The sequence below is a fragment of the Trichechus manatus genome, unplaced genomic scaffold, assembly GCF_000243295.1.
Source record: "Trichechus manatus latirostris isolate Lorelei unplaced genomic scaffold, TriManLat1.0 scaffold00215, whole genome shotgun sequence".
NCBI classification, from domain to species: domain Eukaryota; kingdom Metazoa; phylum Chordata; class Mammalia; order Sirenia; family Trichechidae; genus Trichechus; species Trichechus manatus.
This window is the reverse complement of record NW_004444151.1, coordinates 2,502,994-2,516,558: the sequence shown is the minus strand read 5'-3', so window position 1 is coordinate 2,516,558 and position 13,565 is coordinate 2,502,994. Positions and strand designations below refer to the sequence as shown.

The following is a 13,565-nucleotide window of genomic DNA, read 5'->3' as shown; positions in this document are numbered from 1 at the left end:
TTGCTCAGGGTCATAGCATTGGTACCTGGCAGAGAGCCTGTGCCTAGTGGGCAGTTCACTGATTAAATCAATGAATGGGATTGGATGGACACATGCATGTATCCTAACACAGATGCAACCTTTCCTGAAAGAGCCAGAGTTCAGGTACTTAAAATTTGCAACAGCCCAAGGCTTGTTATACGCACAAAGAGAACCCTACAGATTCTACGCTCACTTGTTAAACATATCTCAGATGGGGTGAGAAATACCTTGGAGGACTCATGGTCCAAGGTGAACAGAGGTAGAGAGCAATCTAGTTGATCTGATCATTGTAAACAGCCAAACCAAGTAATTCAAGTAAATATGCTCTTGTGGTTTGAATCACCAAATTAGATAACTGTTTGTTTGTTTTTTTAATTACATGAATAATCAGCAAGTCTCCACTTGGCTTTTTTTTTTTTTTTCCTTATTCTATGTAGGCAGAGCCAAAGATTGTTTTTATTTGAGTGGTATCTGGATTTAAGATTGTGGAAATAATAATAGGAATAAAAAATGCCTTATGGCAAGCATTTCAAACCATGATTCCTTAGTTCTTTAATCTCTTCACTGTTTTATATCATTCATAAACACTGAAAAAAATCTCACTACTGATGAGCACTAATCCCTTCTCACTGGATGGCCTTGGCTGAACCATCTCCTTCATATGGTTAAAAACTGTCTATCCCAGGCTCTGTCTAGGAACTAGGGACAGAAAGGTGAAAAAAAACAGATAGTTCCTGTCCTGTAGGAGCTCTTAATGCACGCATGAAAAGAAATGTCTAAAACAGTCATTGTAATACAGTGTAATGAGTGCAGGATTAGAAGACAGAACAAGGTTGGTGAAGGGACTGAGGAAGTGGGTCAAGTAAGATTTCACAGAAGTGACTCTCCATCAGGGTTTTGATAGGTGAATAGAAGTTTGCCAGGGGGAGGAGGCAGGGTAAGATTTCTAGGTATTAGGAACAGCATATGCACACATACAGTAGAGATAGATAGATGATAGATAGATAGAAATATAGATAGATGGATAGACAGACAGACAGATAGATAGATAGATAGATAGAAAGAAAGAAGAATCCAAACAACAAATTTTGCTTGGGGAATTGCAGAGAAGTCCAGTAAACTAAAGTGTAGGGCTGCAAGTGGTTGTGCTATTAGATGACCTACAGAAGTTTCCAGAGGTAGAATCGTGAAATTTTGGATTTGTGACTAAATTCACTCATGCATTTTGTTGGGATACAGAACAAAAACATTAGAGGTTCAATTTATTTGTATCTTATGTTTTTAAATTAATAGAGTTTATTTTTAGAGCAATTTTAGATTTACTGAAAAATTGAGCAGAAATTACAGGGACTTCCCAAATACTACCTCTCCTCCTGCCCACAGTTTCCTCTATTATTAGTATCTTGCTTTAGTGTGGTACATTTTTTACAATTATGAACCAATATCTGTATATTATTAACTTAAAGTCCAGGATTTACATTAGAGTTCACTCTTTGTGTTGTACAATTCTTTGAGTTTTGACAAATGCATAATGTCATGTATCCACTATTACGGTATCATACAAACTAGTTTCACTGCCCTAAAACATCTGCTGTGCTCCACCTATTCATCCCTCCCCAATCCTCTTCAGCCCCTGGAAACCACTGATTTCTGTCTACTGTCTGTACAGTTTTGCCTTTTCTAGAATGCCATATAATTGAAATTATATAATATGAAGCCTCTTATTCTTTTTTATTTTCATTTTAAAAAAATATGTTTTATAGTGTATATAATACAGCAGTTTGCTACTATATGTCCTGGGAGATGTGTACTCAATTATTTTTCTTTTAATGATAGGGGTGTATGAATCAGAAGACCCTGCCATAGTGTCTTCCTAAGCAACTGGACTAGCAGTCCCAATGAATCACAGGGCGGTGGTGTGAGGGAGAGACTACCAAGAAGTACAGCCCTAGTGCTAACACTTACAAAATGTGTTATTATTACTCTTTGCCCACATGATTTATTGAAAGTCACTTTTGAGGGTAAATGTCTAAAGTATAAAGCTCATGATAAGAGGTTGTGCTGGTGTGTCTAATTCCAGAGCAGAAAGATTGAAAGATTAAACCATAGCACCTTTGTCGTTGTTGGATGCCGTTGCGTTGATTCCGACTCATAGTGACCCCATGTGACATAGTAGAACTGCCCCATAAGGTTTTCGTGGCTATAATCTTTATGGAAGCAGATCGCCAGATCTTTCTCTTGAAGGGTTCGAATGGCCAACCTTTTGGTTAGCAGTTGAGTGCTCAACTGTTCTGCCACCTGGGCTCCTTGTATTACCTTTAGTGTTTAGTAATTAGGAAATTAGTGTTCTGGGTCTCTATATCCCACTAGAACAGAGTTTCATACCCTCATATTGATATTTAGGTCCGGATAATTTTTTTGTTGTGGGGCTATCTTGTACATTGTAGAATGTTTAGCAGCATCCCTGACCTCTACCCTCTCGATGTCAATAGCATACCTCACCCCCTCCACTGCCAGTTGTGTCAGCCACAAATGTCTCCGAACAGTTTCAAAAGTCCCCTGGGAGACACCTCCCCACCGCCCCACACTCCCCAGCTGAGGATCACTGCCCCAGGCTACAGACATACAGATAACATGAAGGCAGTGCCAATGTGGTCTTGTTTACCTCTGTATCTCCAGCACCTACCACAGACCCTGCATACAGTAAACACTCACAAGTTTTTCTTGAATAAATAAGTGAAATTTTTAAAAACTATACAAATATGCAATTTCAAATGTTGAGAGCACTCCAAAGAACTTAGTTGCCATTTGTGATTTAATAGTCTTTCTGTCTTCCAATTTATAGGTGGATTTACTGTGAAGGCCAAACAGTTAAAGTTTCCAAACTCTCCAAACTTGGTAGCATTTCCATTTCCTCATGCAGCAGTTTTGGAAGACTTGGATGGGTCTCTGTCTGGGAAAAATAGAAGTCACGTTCTTGCTTCTATGGAAACTCTTCCAGCTTCTTGTTTGGTCAATGCAAGCTTCAGTCAGACGGTCCATGGCAGTGTCTGTGGGGAAGACGTACGCTTTCATCGTATGTCTATTGGCTTGTAAGTCCAATTAACTATACTTTTTAGCTCATCAATAAGCATGCACATATCGTTCTGGCTGTTGAGGCTTGTAGAAGGGAAATTGTTTTCTTGATTCTCAGTTTGAACTATTTAGTTGCACAAAAGTGATAAGGGAATAATTTGACAGCTGTCAAATCGTGAGTTGATGGTAGTTTTAGGCTGAGTCAAATGGCAGCTAACTTTCAGTATCACTGGACTTCATCTCAGAACCATGACCTCTCGTGGACATTTTGAACTAATAACATCCTTTTGAAAAGACTTGCAACCGATAGAGGATTTGAAATATATTTAAATTAAAAGTATTATTAAAAAAGTCCATTAACATCCATTCTCATTTATATACATGTAGGCTCCCCTAGCTCTTTTTAGGTGTTCATTGTGCTCCAGGGAAGCAATTGCTGCTGCCTCCTATTACTTGCAAAGTTGCTTCACTCCAGTTCATTTTCCTTGTTAATTTCATGAACTATTGGATTCGTACAATACATTTCCTATTAATACTGAAGCAAGGACTCCTTGGATATGCTACTCAAACTATCATTAAGTCAGCAGCTGGGCTGTTTATAATGCATACTAGGATTGCTTCTGCCCTCTTTAATTTCCAGGTAATGATTGCTGAGTGTCTAGGGTTCTGTCTTTTACCTATTTCAAATGCATTGTATATATTTAGCCACTCTTATTTTCTCCTATGTTTTAAGTATCCTGACTTCGTGAATATTAAGTCAAGCAATTCCACCAGGCCGCATTGGCACTTTGTTTGAACAGGTGGACTCCAGAGTGTGAGAGTCAATGTGGTCAGGATTGCACTGACTGCATCTTCAATGCATATGGAATAGGAGTCTTGATATTCTGTATTGGAAGCCTTAGCAATAGGCTGCTAGCTTTGAAGAAACTGAAAGTTTTCCACTTTTGGTTTCTAGACTGTTTATTTTTCTACTAATGTTAATGGGCCCAATTCCAGTGAGTACAATAACAATATAGAGGAGTACGTTTTTATTTCTAATAATTTTAATTGTGTAGAGAGCATGACTTTTTCTTTAATTTCAGGGATGCCGCCTGATTTTTATTGTTATGCTAGTGATTTTTACCAATGGTGTTTTCTATGAGTGTTTTGAGATTTATAAAAGTTGGGGTTTATTTCTTATATACTTCTTACAAATGAGGAAAATAAGATAGACTCACGTAGTTCAAAGGCACATAATAGGTTTGTATGATATTTCCATGTGTCCTTCTTGCTACTCCTTCTTTATGCATTACTTTGAGACTTACTAGTAGGCTGTCTCTTGGAGAGGTGCTTTGCAATATAGTGTTGGAAGGTTCTGCAGAGGCGATCCTGCTTTAGCATCTGTTCTTTGAGAGCTTCAGGACAGGATTCTTGAGTGCTTACTTTGGCAGATGCTGAGTGATCTTAGCACTCAGGGATTGACAACTTCAATAAGACAGTAATCCTGATGCCATATTCTAAGCAGATTTAAAAGGTACCCTAGTAGAGTGACTGAAAGGTTGGCAGTTTGAACTCACCCAGAAGTGCCTTGGAAGAAAGGCCTGGCAATCTGCTTCCAAAAGGTCACAGCCATGACAACCCTATGGAGTGCATGGGATCACCATGAGTTGGAATCAACTCGGTGGCAACTGGTTTGGTTTTAGTAGAGTGACCAACTCGTCCTGCTTTTAACATGAAAACCCTACTTCCCGGAAACCTCTCCCCTCAGTCACAGGAAAACCAGGACAGTTGGCCACCTAAGGAGGTTGACCTAAGGAGTCTTCAGGTTGACCCACAGGTTTATGGACAAATGCCTGTGTGCCCCAAATCCAGCCCGAAAGGAATCTCAGCATGCTCTCAAGTCTCTTGGCTTTAGTGTCCTCACCTCTAGGGTAAGGCAGTCTGATTAGATGATCACTAAGGCCCTGCTATTCAAAGTCTGGCCCATGGACCAGCAGCATCAGCGTCATCTGGGAGCTTGTTAAAAATGTGGAACCTCAGGCCCTACCCCAGACCTACTGAATCAGAATCCCCAGGTGATTCGTGTTAAAGTGTGAGACACACTGCTCTAAAGTCCTTCCCGAGCTGTTTGTGCTCAGTGACTTGATCTTTGTCCCAAGGCATTATAACCTCATTAGGAACATGTCAGAGCTAATGAGCAATTTGAATTCGGCGTAGATACAAACTTGACTGCATTTCACGGAAAAAGGATTAATTTGTTGTGCTATTTGCCTGGGGGCAAGCACCCTAAGAATTGATTTACAAAGCTCTCACAGTCATGAGCTTTTGGGGTTGCATGTTGATGGAGATCTGATATGATACAAGCACCCTGCTGTCTTCACTTTCAATGATTACCCCTTCCCTCAGCAAGAGGTCCCAAGGGGGCAAAAGAGTGAGGCCTTACATAGCTGCATAAACAAGGCAGCCCCAGGGCAAAGAACTGCCATAAATTCAACCCTTGGAGTATGATTTCTCCATTGGTAGTTCCCTCTCTGGTCCTTTTCACTACAAGTTCTTTGTTTGACATTGAAGACCTACTATTATTATCCCTCCCTGTCTTAATTAAGTCTGACAGACACCCAAATTTGTGGCACTTCCTATTTTATAGGTTTCTGTGAGGGCTTTGGTGGTTCCATGGTAGAATTCTTGCCTTCCATGTGGGGACCCTCCAGGTTTGATTCCTGACCAATGCACCTCGTGTGCAGCCACCATCCGTCAATGGAGACTTGCATGTTGCTGTTATACTGAACAGATTTTAGAGGAGCTTCCAGACTAACATGGACTCGAAAGAAAGGCCTGGTTATCTACTTCTCAAACCTAGCCAATGAAAACCCTATGGGTCACAATAGTCTGATCCCATTGTGCATGGGGTTGCTGTGAGTCAGGAGCCAACTCAATGACAGCTAACAACAGCGATGACTCAATCCTAGCAGCTGGGTTGACAGAAGTATATACACGTTTGAAGTTGGTCATAACATTTGATACTGGATGAAGAAAAACCTCTCATCTTCTAAAAGGCAGAATCTATTTTTTGTTAAAGTGACAACATGCGTAATCTGCATGAGTGCTGCTTCTATAGTTCTCTCTCACACCAGTGCTAAAAGTGTGCTTTCTGGAGGTATTCTGGATTGCGTTCCTTCTCCAGCTTCTGTTTCTACCAACTTCTTTCTTCCTGATGAGGCAGAGGCGGTGTTAGCCCTACCAGTGGAAGTCAGGACCTCAGTTCAGCGACCATTTTTCTCCAGGGCTCCCACAGTGATGATGCTTGACTAGCTCTTGGTTTTATCAATCCCAGCATTTAAATAAATGCTTTCTTTTGTATAGAGACAATTACATGAAACAAAAATCATATTACCATTAGATTTTTTGTGAGCTCCTTCTAAGTCTCCTTTGTAAGCTCTTCTCCTGTCCCTTAAATGCTGGTATTTCTTAGGATTCTGTGAGGAGCTTAACTTTCTTCTCAAGACGCATACTCTTCCCAAGTGATCTTTTCCCCACAACCTCAGTTACAATTCACTGATGATTCCAGATTTTTTTCTTCTCATCTAGAATCCAGAGCCATATATCCAACTGCCCCTGGGATTGACACTCTCCAGTGCAGTTGCTGCTAGCTACATGTGGCCATTGAGCACTTGAAATGTGCCTAGTCCAAATAGAGATGTGCAGTAAGTGTAAATTATGCACTGTATTTCAAAGACTTAGTACAAAGGAAAGAATGTAAAATGTCTCGATAATTTATATATTGACTGCATTGAAATGATAACATTCTGGATATACTAGGTTTAATTTTACCTGTTTCTTGGTGCAGTGGTTAAGAGCTCGGCTGCTAACCAAAAGGTCAGCAGTTCAAATCCACCAGCCACTCCTTGGAAACCCTATGAGGCAGTTCTACTCTGTTCTGTAGGGTCGTTATGAGTGGAGTCGACTTGACAGCAACAGGTTAGGTTTTTTTTGGACTATAAAATTTAAAATTAGGTATGTGGCTTGCATTTATGGCTTGCATTACATTTCTGTTGAGTAGCAATTCTCTCAGTATTTCCAGTAGTGTGTTTAACAGGAACCTGAAACTCAACTTACCAAAATGGAATTTATGGTCTCTCTCCACAGACCTGTTTCTCTCTGTGTGTTCAGAATTCCACTAAGGTACATCTGCAGGTCATCCAAACAGAGACCATACAGTCATCCTTGATCAATTCTTTTTACCTTATTTCCTACATAAATCACCTACAAAGTCCAGTCGATCTTATCTTCTAAAAAAAATCCCTCCTGAGTCTATTTCTCTTCTTCCCAACTGCCCCCTGTCTAGTCCAGGTTGCCGTTATCTCTCACCTGGATGACCACAACAGCTGCTAGCTTGCCACCCTACTGTATTCCAGTCCTTGAACTTTGTAAATGCAGAACTGGTGTTGCCATACATTCCCTGGCTTGAAATGCTTTAACGGCTCCCCAGTGCCTCCAGAGGAAAGTCCAACATCCTTAATGTCCCATGGCCCCTTCTTGACCTGGTCTTTGCTTATAATTCTAGTATTATCTCTCAGCACTCTATTCTCCCTTCTGTGTACTCTATGCCTCAGCCACACTCAGCTGCTTCCTGCTCTTCAGTTCATAAGGTTCAGCTTCCATGAACTTTGCCTAGAGGTCATTTTCTCTGGCAAGCTTCCCTGCACTTCCTTACGGGTTTTGGTATCCCTGCTGTGTACTAGTTCTCTATACTTGCTCTAACCAATACTCGTAGCTCCTACATAACTTCATAAATTTTCCGTCTTTCTTAGTATATGGTAAGCAGGATGATGATAGGATTTTTTTGATATTATGGTGCCCAATGCCATATTGAGTGTATAGCCAGTCAATAAAATTCCCGTTGAATAAATGAATATAAATAAAAAATTATAGATGCCACCAAATCTTCTTATAATGTCATTATTGTCTACTTCTCTTTTAGGACATATTCATGAGGAGTCCAGGGCATTTAACTTTTCTTCAGAAGACCCAGAATTAAAATGCTATACCAAGTTTTAGTTTCTAAAATTCCTAGGAACCTCTAATGCTTTGGAATGTCCTTTAATAATGTGCTCTGGGTTTTTGTCTTCCTAGGGCTGTCAGATTTCTTTTAACAGCTGATTCATTCTTCCTCTCTCCCTGCTCTCAACCCAATCAGCAATTTGCCTATAGTTACCAATTGTTCTCTTGCCCTGGTGTTTTAAACACACAGAATTGTGATGGGGGAGAACAAAAACTCAACCCTCACGATTACCAACTGGGAATTACTTCTTGGTGTTATAATAGGGTACTCTATAGCTCCTTCAGTCCTAATAGACTTATTCAGGCATCAATAAATCAGACCTTGAATCATCTTTCAATGATTGACTGGATGGAGTGTGGGGGAAATCAGAATAGTTAGATGCTGTAGACTGTCCAACCAGTCCTTCTGAGTTTATATAGGATGTGCATGAAATAAAGTCAGGAAACGTGTGTGTATTTGAAGTTATTTTTCAAAGACTGAAGATTAGAGCAGTAATTAAGAATCATTTGTGATTTGTAGGTATAAGTCATAACTCATCTACTTCCTAGGTGGGTTTCTTTGGACAAGTTACTTCACCCCTTTTTGTTTCAGTTCTGTCATCAGTAAAATGGGAATAATGGTATTTATCTCATAGGGTCATTGCTTGGCTTATAGTAAGTGCTCAATAATGTTGGCTTTCATAAGTCTCTATTTTACCTTGTGATTTATAAAACAACATGTAAGCATACTATTAATTGAATCCAATACTGTAGATTATTATGTTTCTGGAAACAAATCCCTGGCAAGGAAATTAAGTGTATTCAAATATAGCTTAATCTAATTCTTGAAAAATCCAGGAATAATTCGCAGTAATCACATGGGAATTATTCCAGAGAAACCTCCAGGTTGTCTGAAAATCTGGAGTCATGCAGGACGCAGTCTTTGATTCATTGTACCCCACCCAGTACCTTCTGTTTCTTCCTTCCTGCTTCTCCTGGAAAAGAAAAGGTTAATGTTCTTGTTGATCACCTTGATTCTTAGATTTTGCTTAATATCCTCTCCTGTAGTGCTTGCGTTCAGTTTTTACCTATGTAACTGCTCTTAATGTGTCAGTGTTCAAAGTATGAGGCACCCCCTGCCTCTGTGAATGCGAAAGTAAAGAAGAATTCAAATGGAAATTTTGGCCTAGCTTTTCCTTTAATAATTGCCCAACTCTCCTTCCTAGGGATAAATAGGCATAGCATCACTAATGGTATCTTTTCAGTACTCAAAAAAACAAAACAAAGTAAAGAAAAAAATAACAAAACAACCCTGTGAGACAGGAAAATTCCAAGAAATATCCTCTCTTGGCAGCAGAAGTTACAGCAATAAAATAGAAAAAGATCTAAAAACAATAATGGACTCCAGACTGAGGAACACCTTGAACCATACTATATGGTTAATAAGTTTCATGAATAATAAAGGGGTACAGTGATATGCTGGTAAATGTTTAACAGCTAGCTTTTCAGAATAAAAAACCCTGATTTGTAGCATTTATTTATTTCTGTGGTTAAAGCCACCAACACAATGTCACTGAACACAAGCTGGGGAAAAGGGCTAACAGTAAGTTCTTGGGGGCCGGTGTCAGTCACCTCTACCACAGGACTACTAAAGACAGGTTTTTTTTTGGTTCACCTCCCTACCTGATATACAAAATTGTTTTTCAATATCCCTGACAAGTAGTTGTCTACCTTCTGGTTGAAAACCCCACTGATAGCGTTGTTGCATTGTTGTTGTTAGTTGACTCCAACTCATGGTGACCCCATGTACAACAAAGCAAAACACTGCCCTGTCCTGCACCATCTTTACAATCATTGGTATGCTTGAGTCCATTATTGAGGCCACTGTGTATTTTGAGTGGCTTAAACTAGGGGACTCATATTCCAGCACTATAGTGGGCAATACTGTGTTGTGATTTATAGGGTATTCATTGGCTAATTTTCAGAAGTAAGTCGCCGGGCCTTTCTTCCTTGTCTGTCTTAATCTGAAAGCTCTGCTGAAACATGTCCACCATAGATGACCCTGCTGGTATTTGAAATACCAGTGGCATAGCTTCCAGTATCATACCAATACACAAACCACCACAGTACAACAAACTGACTGACAGGTGCTGGACTCTCATATTTGAGGCAGTCATTCCATTTGGGCTCAGCCGATCAACAGAAAGGATGCACTGGCGTATCAGGGATCATCTTTGGTAATTTCATGCACATCTATTGTTTCTCTTCATGGATTAAGATACAATGAACAAGGAGTGTTGTCCTAATATAACAGCAGATAAATATGTTGCAAAAACTGTAGTAGTCTGAAAACAGACTACCTTTAAGGAGATCCAGGTTAATTCTTCGGCTTCTCTATAATAAATTATTGCTTTAGCCAACTCTGAAAAAAGGCAGACAGAAATATACATCTCCAAATTCATGGAGGGATGAATGTGGGATGTGCCTGCTAGAAACACAAGAATTATTAGGTCTATGACTTGTCTATCTGTCTCACAGTTCTATTTTGTCTGTGAGTTTAAGGATTATTAAAAGTTTGAGGAGAGACTGAGTATTATGGTTTCTTTTATCTTTTTCAGGCATTCCTGAGCGGAGAAATATTTAAGTGTTTCTGAATCAGTAAGGGTGTATATGGAAAAAAAAACTTAATGATACACATAAAATATCACTGAATTGTGGCAGGTCAACAGGTGGATAGTGTTCCTGTGACAAGGACTGCAATGAACCCAGTGTATTTTTTAAAGAATGATCAAGCAGAGCTATGCTGCACAGATTTGTTGGCTGTGCTCAAAATTTTGGATTTTGTCCTCTTTGTGCCATAAAAGATGAGAGCAACAGCAGCAAGCACTACTCTCCAGGAGATGCTTGCAATACCATTTGAGGCTAGCTATTTTGGTGCGTCTCGCTTAGGGGGTGTGTAATTATAAGAGTTTATTTCACAATTGTTCTGAATTGAGAGCATTTAGAGCTCAATGCAGTATTTGTCTTAATACATAGAGACATGGACCCTCAGGAAAATTAAGCTAATCGTAAACACAAACTAGGGAGTTAATATTTGTTCTCATTGGTATTGTTGATTGTGTGACAAATCCTTTGTGGGCAGAATACATTCAACAGTTCTGTGCAGTACATGGGCACTAAATTACATAACCGTTCATGCAACGTGTATGATAAATTGGTGCTTAGCCTGGGAAGTTTTATCAAGCGATAGTGATGTATTTCTGAAGGAAATCGTCCCTGAATTTAAAAGAAACTTTTTTTTTTTTTTTAAATAACAAAAAAAGGCATCCCCCTAGAAAAGAAAAAGCACACGCAAGGCTTGTAGTCCTTTTGTCTTTTTTATTGTATATGGGAGCTGTTGCTAATGCAGAGGCAAGGGTTAACGTTTAAAATGGACTGGTTGCCTCCTGATTTCTTGCACATAAAGCCATGAGAAGTTCAGGGAGAGACTTCTTCCCCTAGTAATGAAGCTCTCTGCTGCTAATGGCCCATGCAGACTCCCTTGGCTCCTCCAAATTAGAAATACTTTTGTGCTCCTTTGCTTCATTAACAGTAAAGAGAGGGAGATTGGTGGCTATTTAGGGCACGGGGAAATTGGTGGCTATTTAGGGCAAGCGAACATTGTAGTAGTTATGGTTGGTAAATTCTCTTCCTGGTGTTCTTCGACTCTTTATGTTCTTTGGGTGCTTTTCAGAAGAGCCCACCACTGTCACTGTTGGCATTTGGCCTAAAAGGATGGGAGCTGATTTGACTTTAAATTTTTGACCCCAGGTGATGGTCAATGCAAGGCATCTTGCCTAGTGGGATATGGCTCTTTTACAGTTTGATTTGCTTTTTGGAACGCAACATATGACCCTTTCCACTACCAGCTAGTATAAAGGTATATATGGTAACCTCCTTCCCTACCTGCATTGTACTACAGGAAGTTGCTGCTGCACATGAGTGCCTGTGAACTTGGTTGAGATGGATGGGGATGTTTGACAGGATCAAGGCTCTAAGAGAATGGGTGATGTAAATGGGGAAAAGGAAAGGACAATTCAGGATCACAATGTGCTATGGCGGGTCTCTCATTGACCAAGGGGTTAGCATCACGTTACTGGAAGCCGATTGGAAGGAGAAGGACATCCAAAAAATGGTGTGAAGGTGCCAAAGATAAATAGAGCCTTAACAAGGCTAATAGTGGTTTGAAAGTATTTGAAGAGGGTGTCATATTTATAAGGGCCTTCAGAAACTGGGGAAATGGTTGGGAAAACTGTGTCTTCCAAAATTGAAAAGGCAGTCTATAGAAACTAGACTCATCGAGGAAAAATAACATCCTAAAACTGATTTATCAATGTGGTGCTGATGGAAGTTTGAGAAGTAAGATTAAGTCTAGTGAAGGTGACCAGGGGGACTCTCGAGGACACACAGCTAGAATTCAAACATTTCTGGAAATACCTCCTCAATTGATTGTATTATAACATATTCAGGTACTATTTTCTTAATTGTCAAGATACTATCTATAATATCTAAGAAAAGAATGACAAAGTAAAGGATGGTAAGGCAGGAGGTTGCTATGAGTCAGAACCAACTCAACAGCAATGGGTTTTGGTTTAAGGCAGGAGGAGTTCAATGTGAACAGATGGGTGAGTTGACCAAATAAAATTTTTCTTTTGGTATACAGTTAAAAATAAAAACAAAACCAAAAACAAAAATAAAGCAAAAAACCAACTACTTGTAAAGGTAGTTTAATTGAGAACATTTGACTAGGATAGAAAAGTATGAGTTTTCTTTATTCTTTAAATGTATTAGCTGGGACAATTTGTGTTGGATGATCTGGAACTTTGAACTCATGATTTCAATAAGGAGAAGAGAGAACCATGAAGACTGAGGACAAATGGCTAGAAAATATAGAGGAAAAAAAAAGACTTTCTAAAACCTCTCTAAAGATTAAATATTTAAAAATAAATCCCAAAAAGGTCGAGAAGGGAGAGGGTTGACATGTCGTGGGGTTATTAACCAACGTCATAAAACAATATGTGTACTACAGTTTAATGAGAAACTATTTGTTCTGTAAACCTTCACGTGAAGTAAATTAAAAAAAAAAAAAATCCCATAAGTGGAATGATCTTTTATTTGGTGTGGTGAACTCCCCATAAAAACCAAAACCAAACCTGTTGCCGTCAAGTCGATTTCGACTCATAGCAACTGCCCTATAGGGTTTCCAAGGAGCAGCTGGTGGATTCGAACTGCAGACCTTTTGGTTAGTAGCTGAGTACTTTAACCACTGCACAACCAGGGCTCCAAACTTCCCATTGCTGGATGAAATTTAGAGGGAACTGAAAGAAATATCATGGAGGCAATTTTTGGAATGGATGGTGTTATGGATTGAATTGTGTCCCCCCAAAATATGTGTTGAAATCCTAACCCTT

At 39.5% G+C, this 13,565-nt stretch overlaps 1 protein-coding gene across 1 annotated transcript in view; it reads left to right on the top strand.

Moving 5' to 3' along the window:
- LOC101361563 (PKHD1, fibrocystin/polyductin) overlaps positions 1-13,565 on the top strand; it is a 413,510-nt gene that overhangs the window by 260,127 nt on the left and 139,818 nt on the right. The window contains exon 36 of the mRNA XM_023742674.1: positions 2,867-3,113. Coding sequence (XP_023598442.1) covers positions 2,867-3,113 — 247 coding nt within the window. The remainder of the gene's footprint in view (positions 1-2,866; positions 3,114-13,565) is intronic.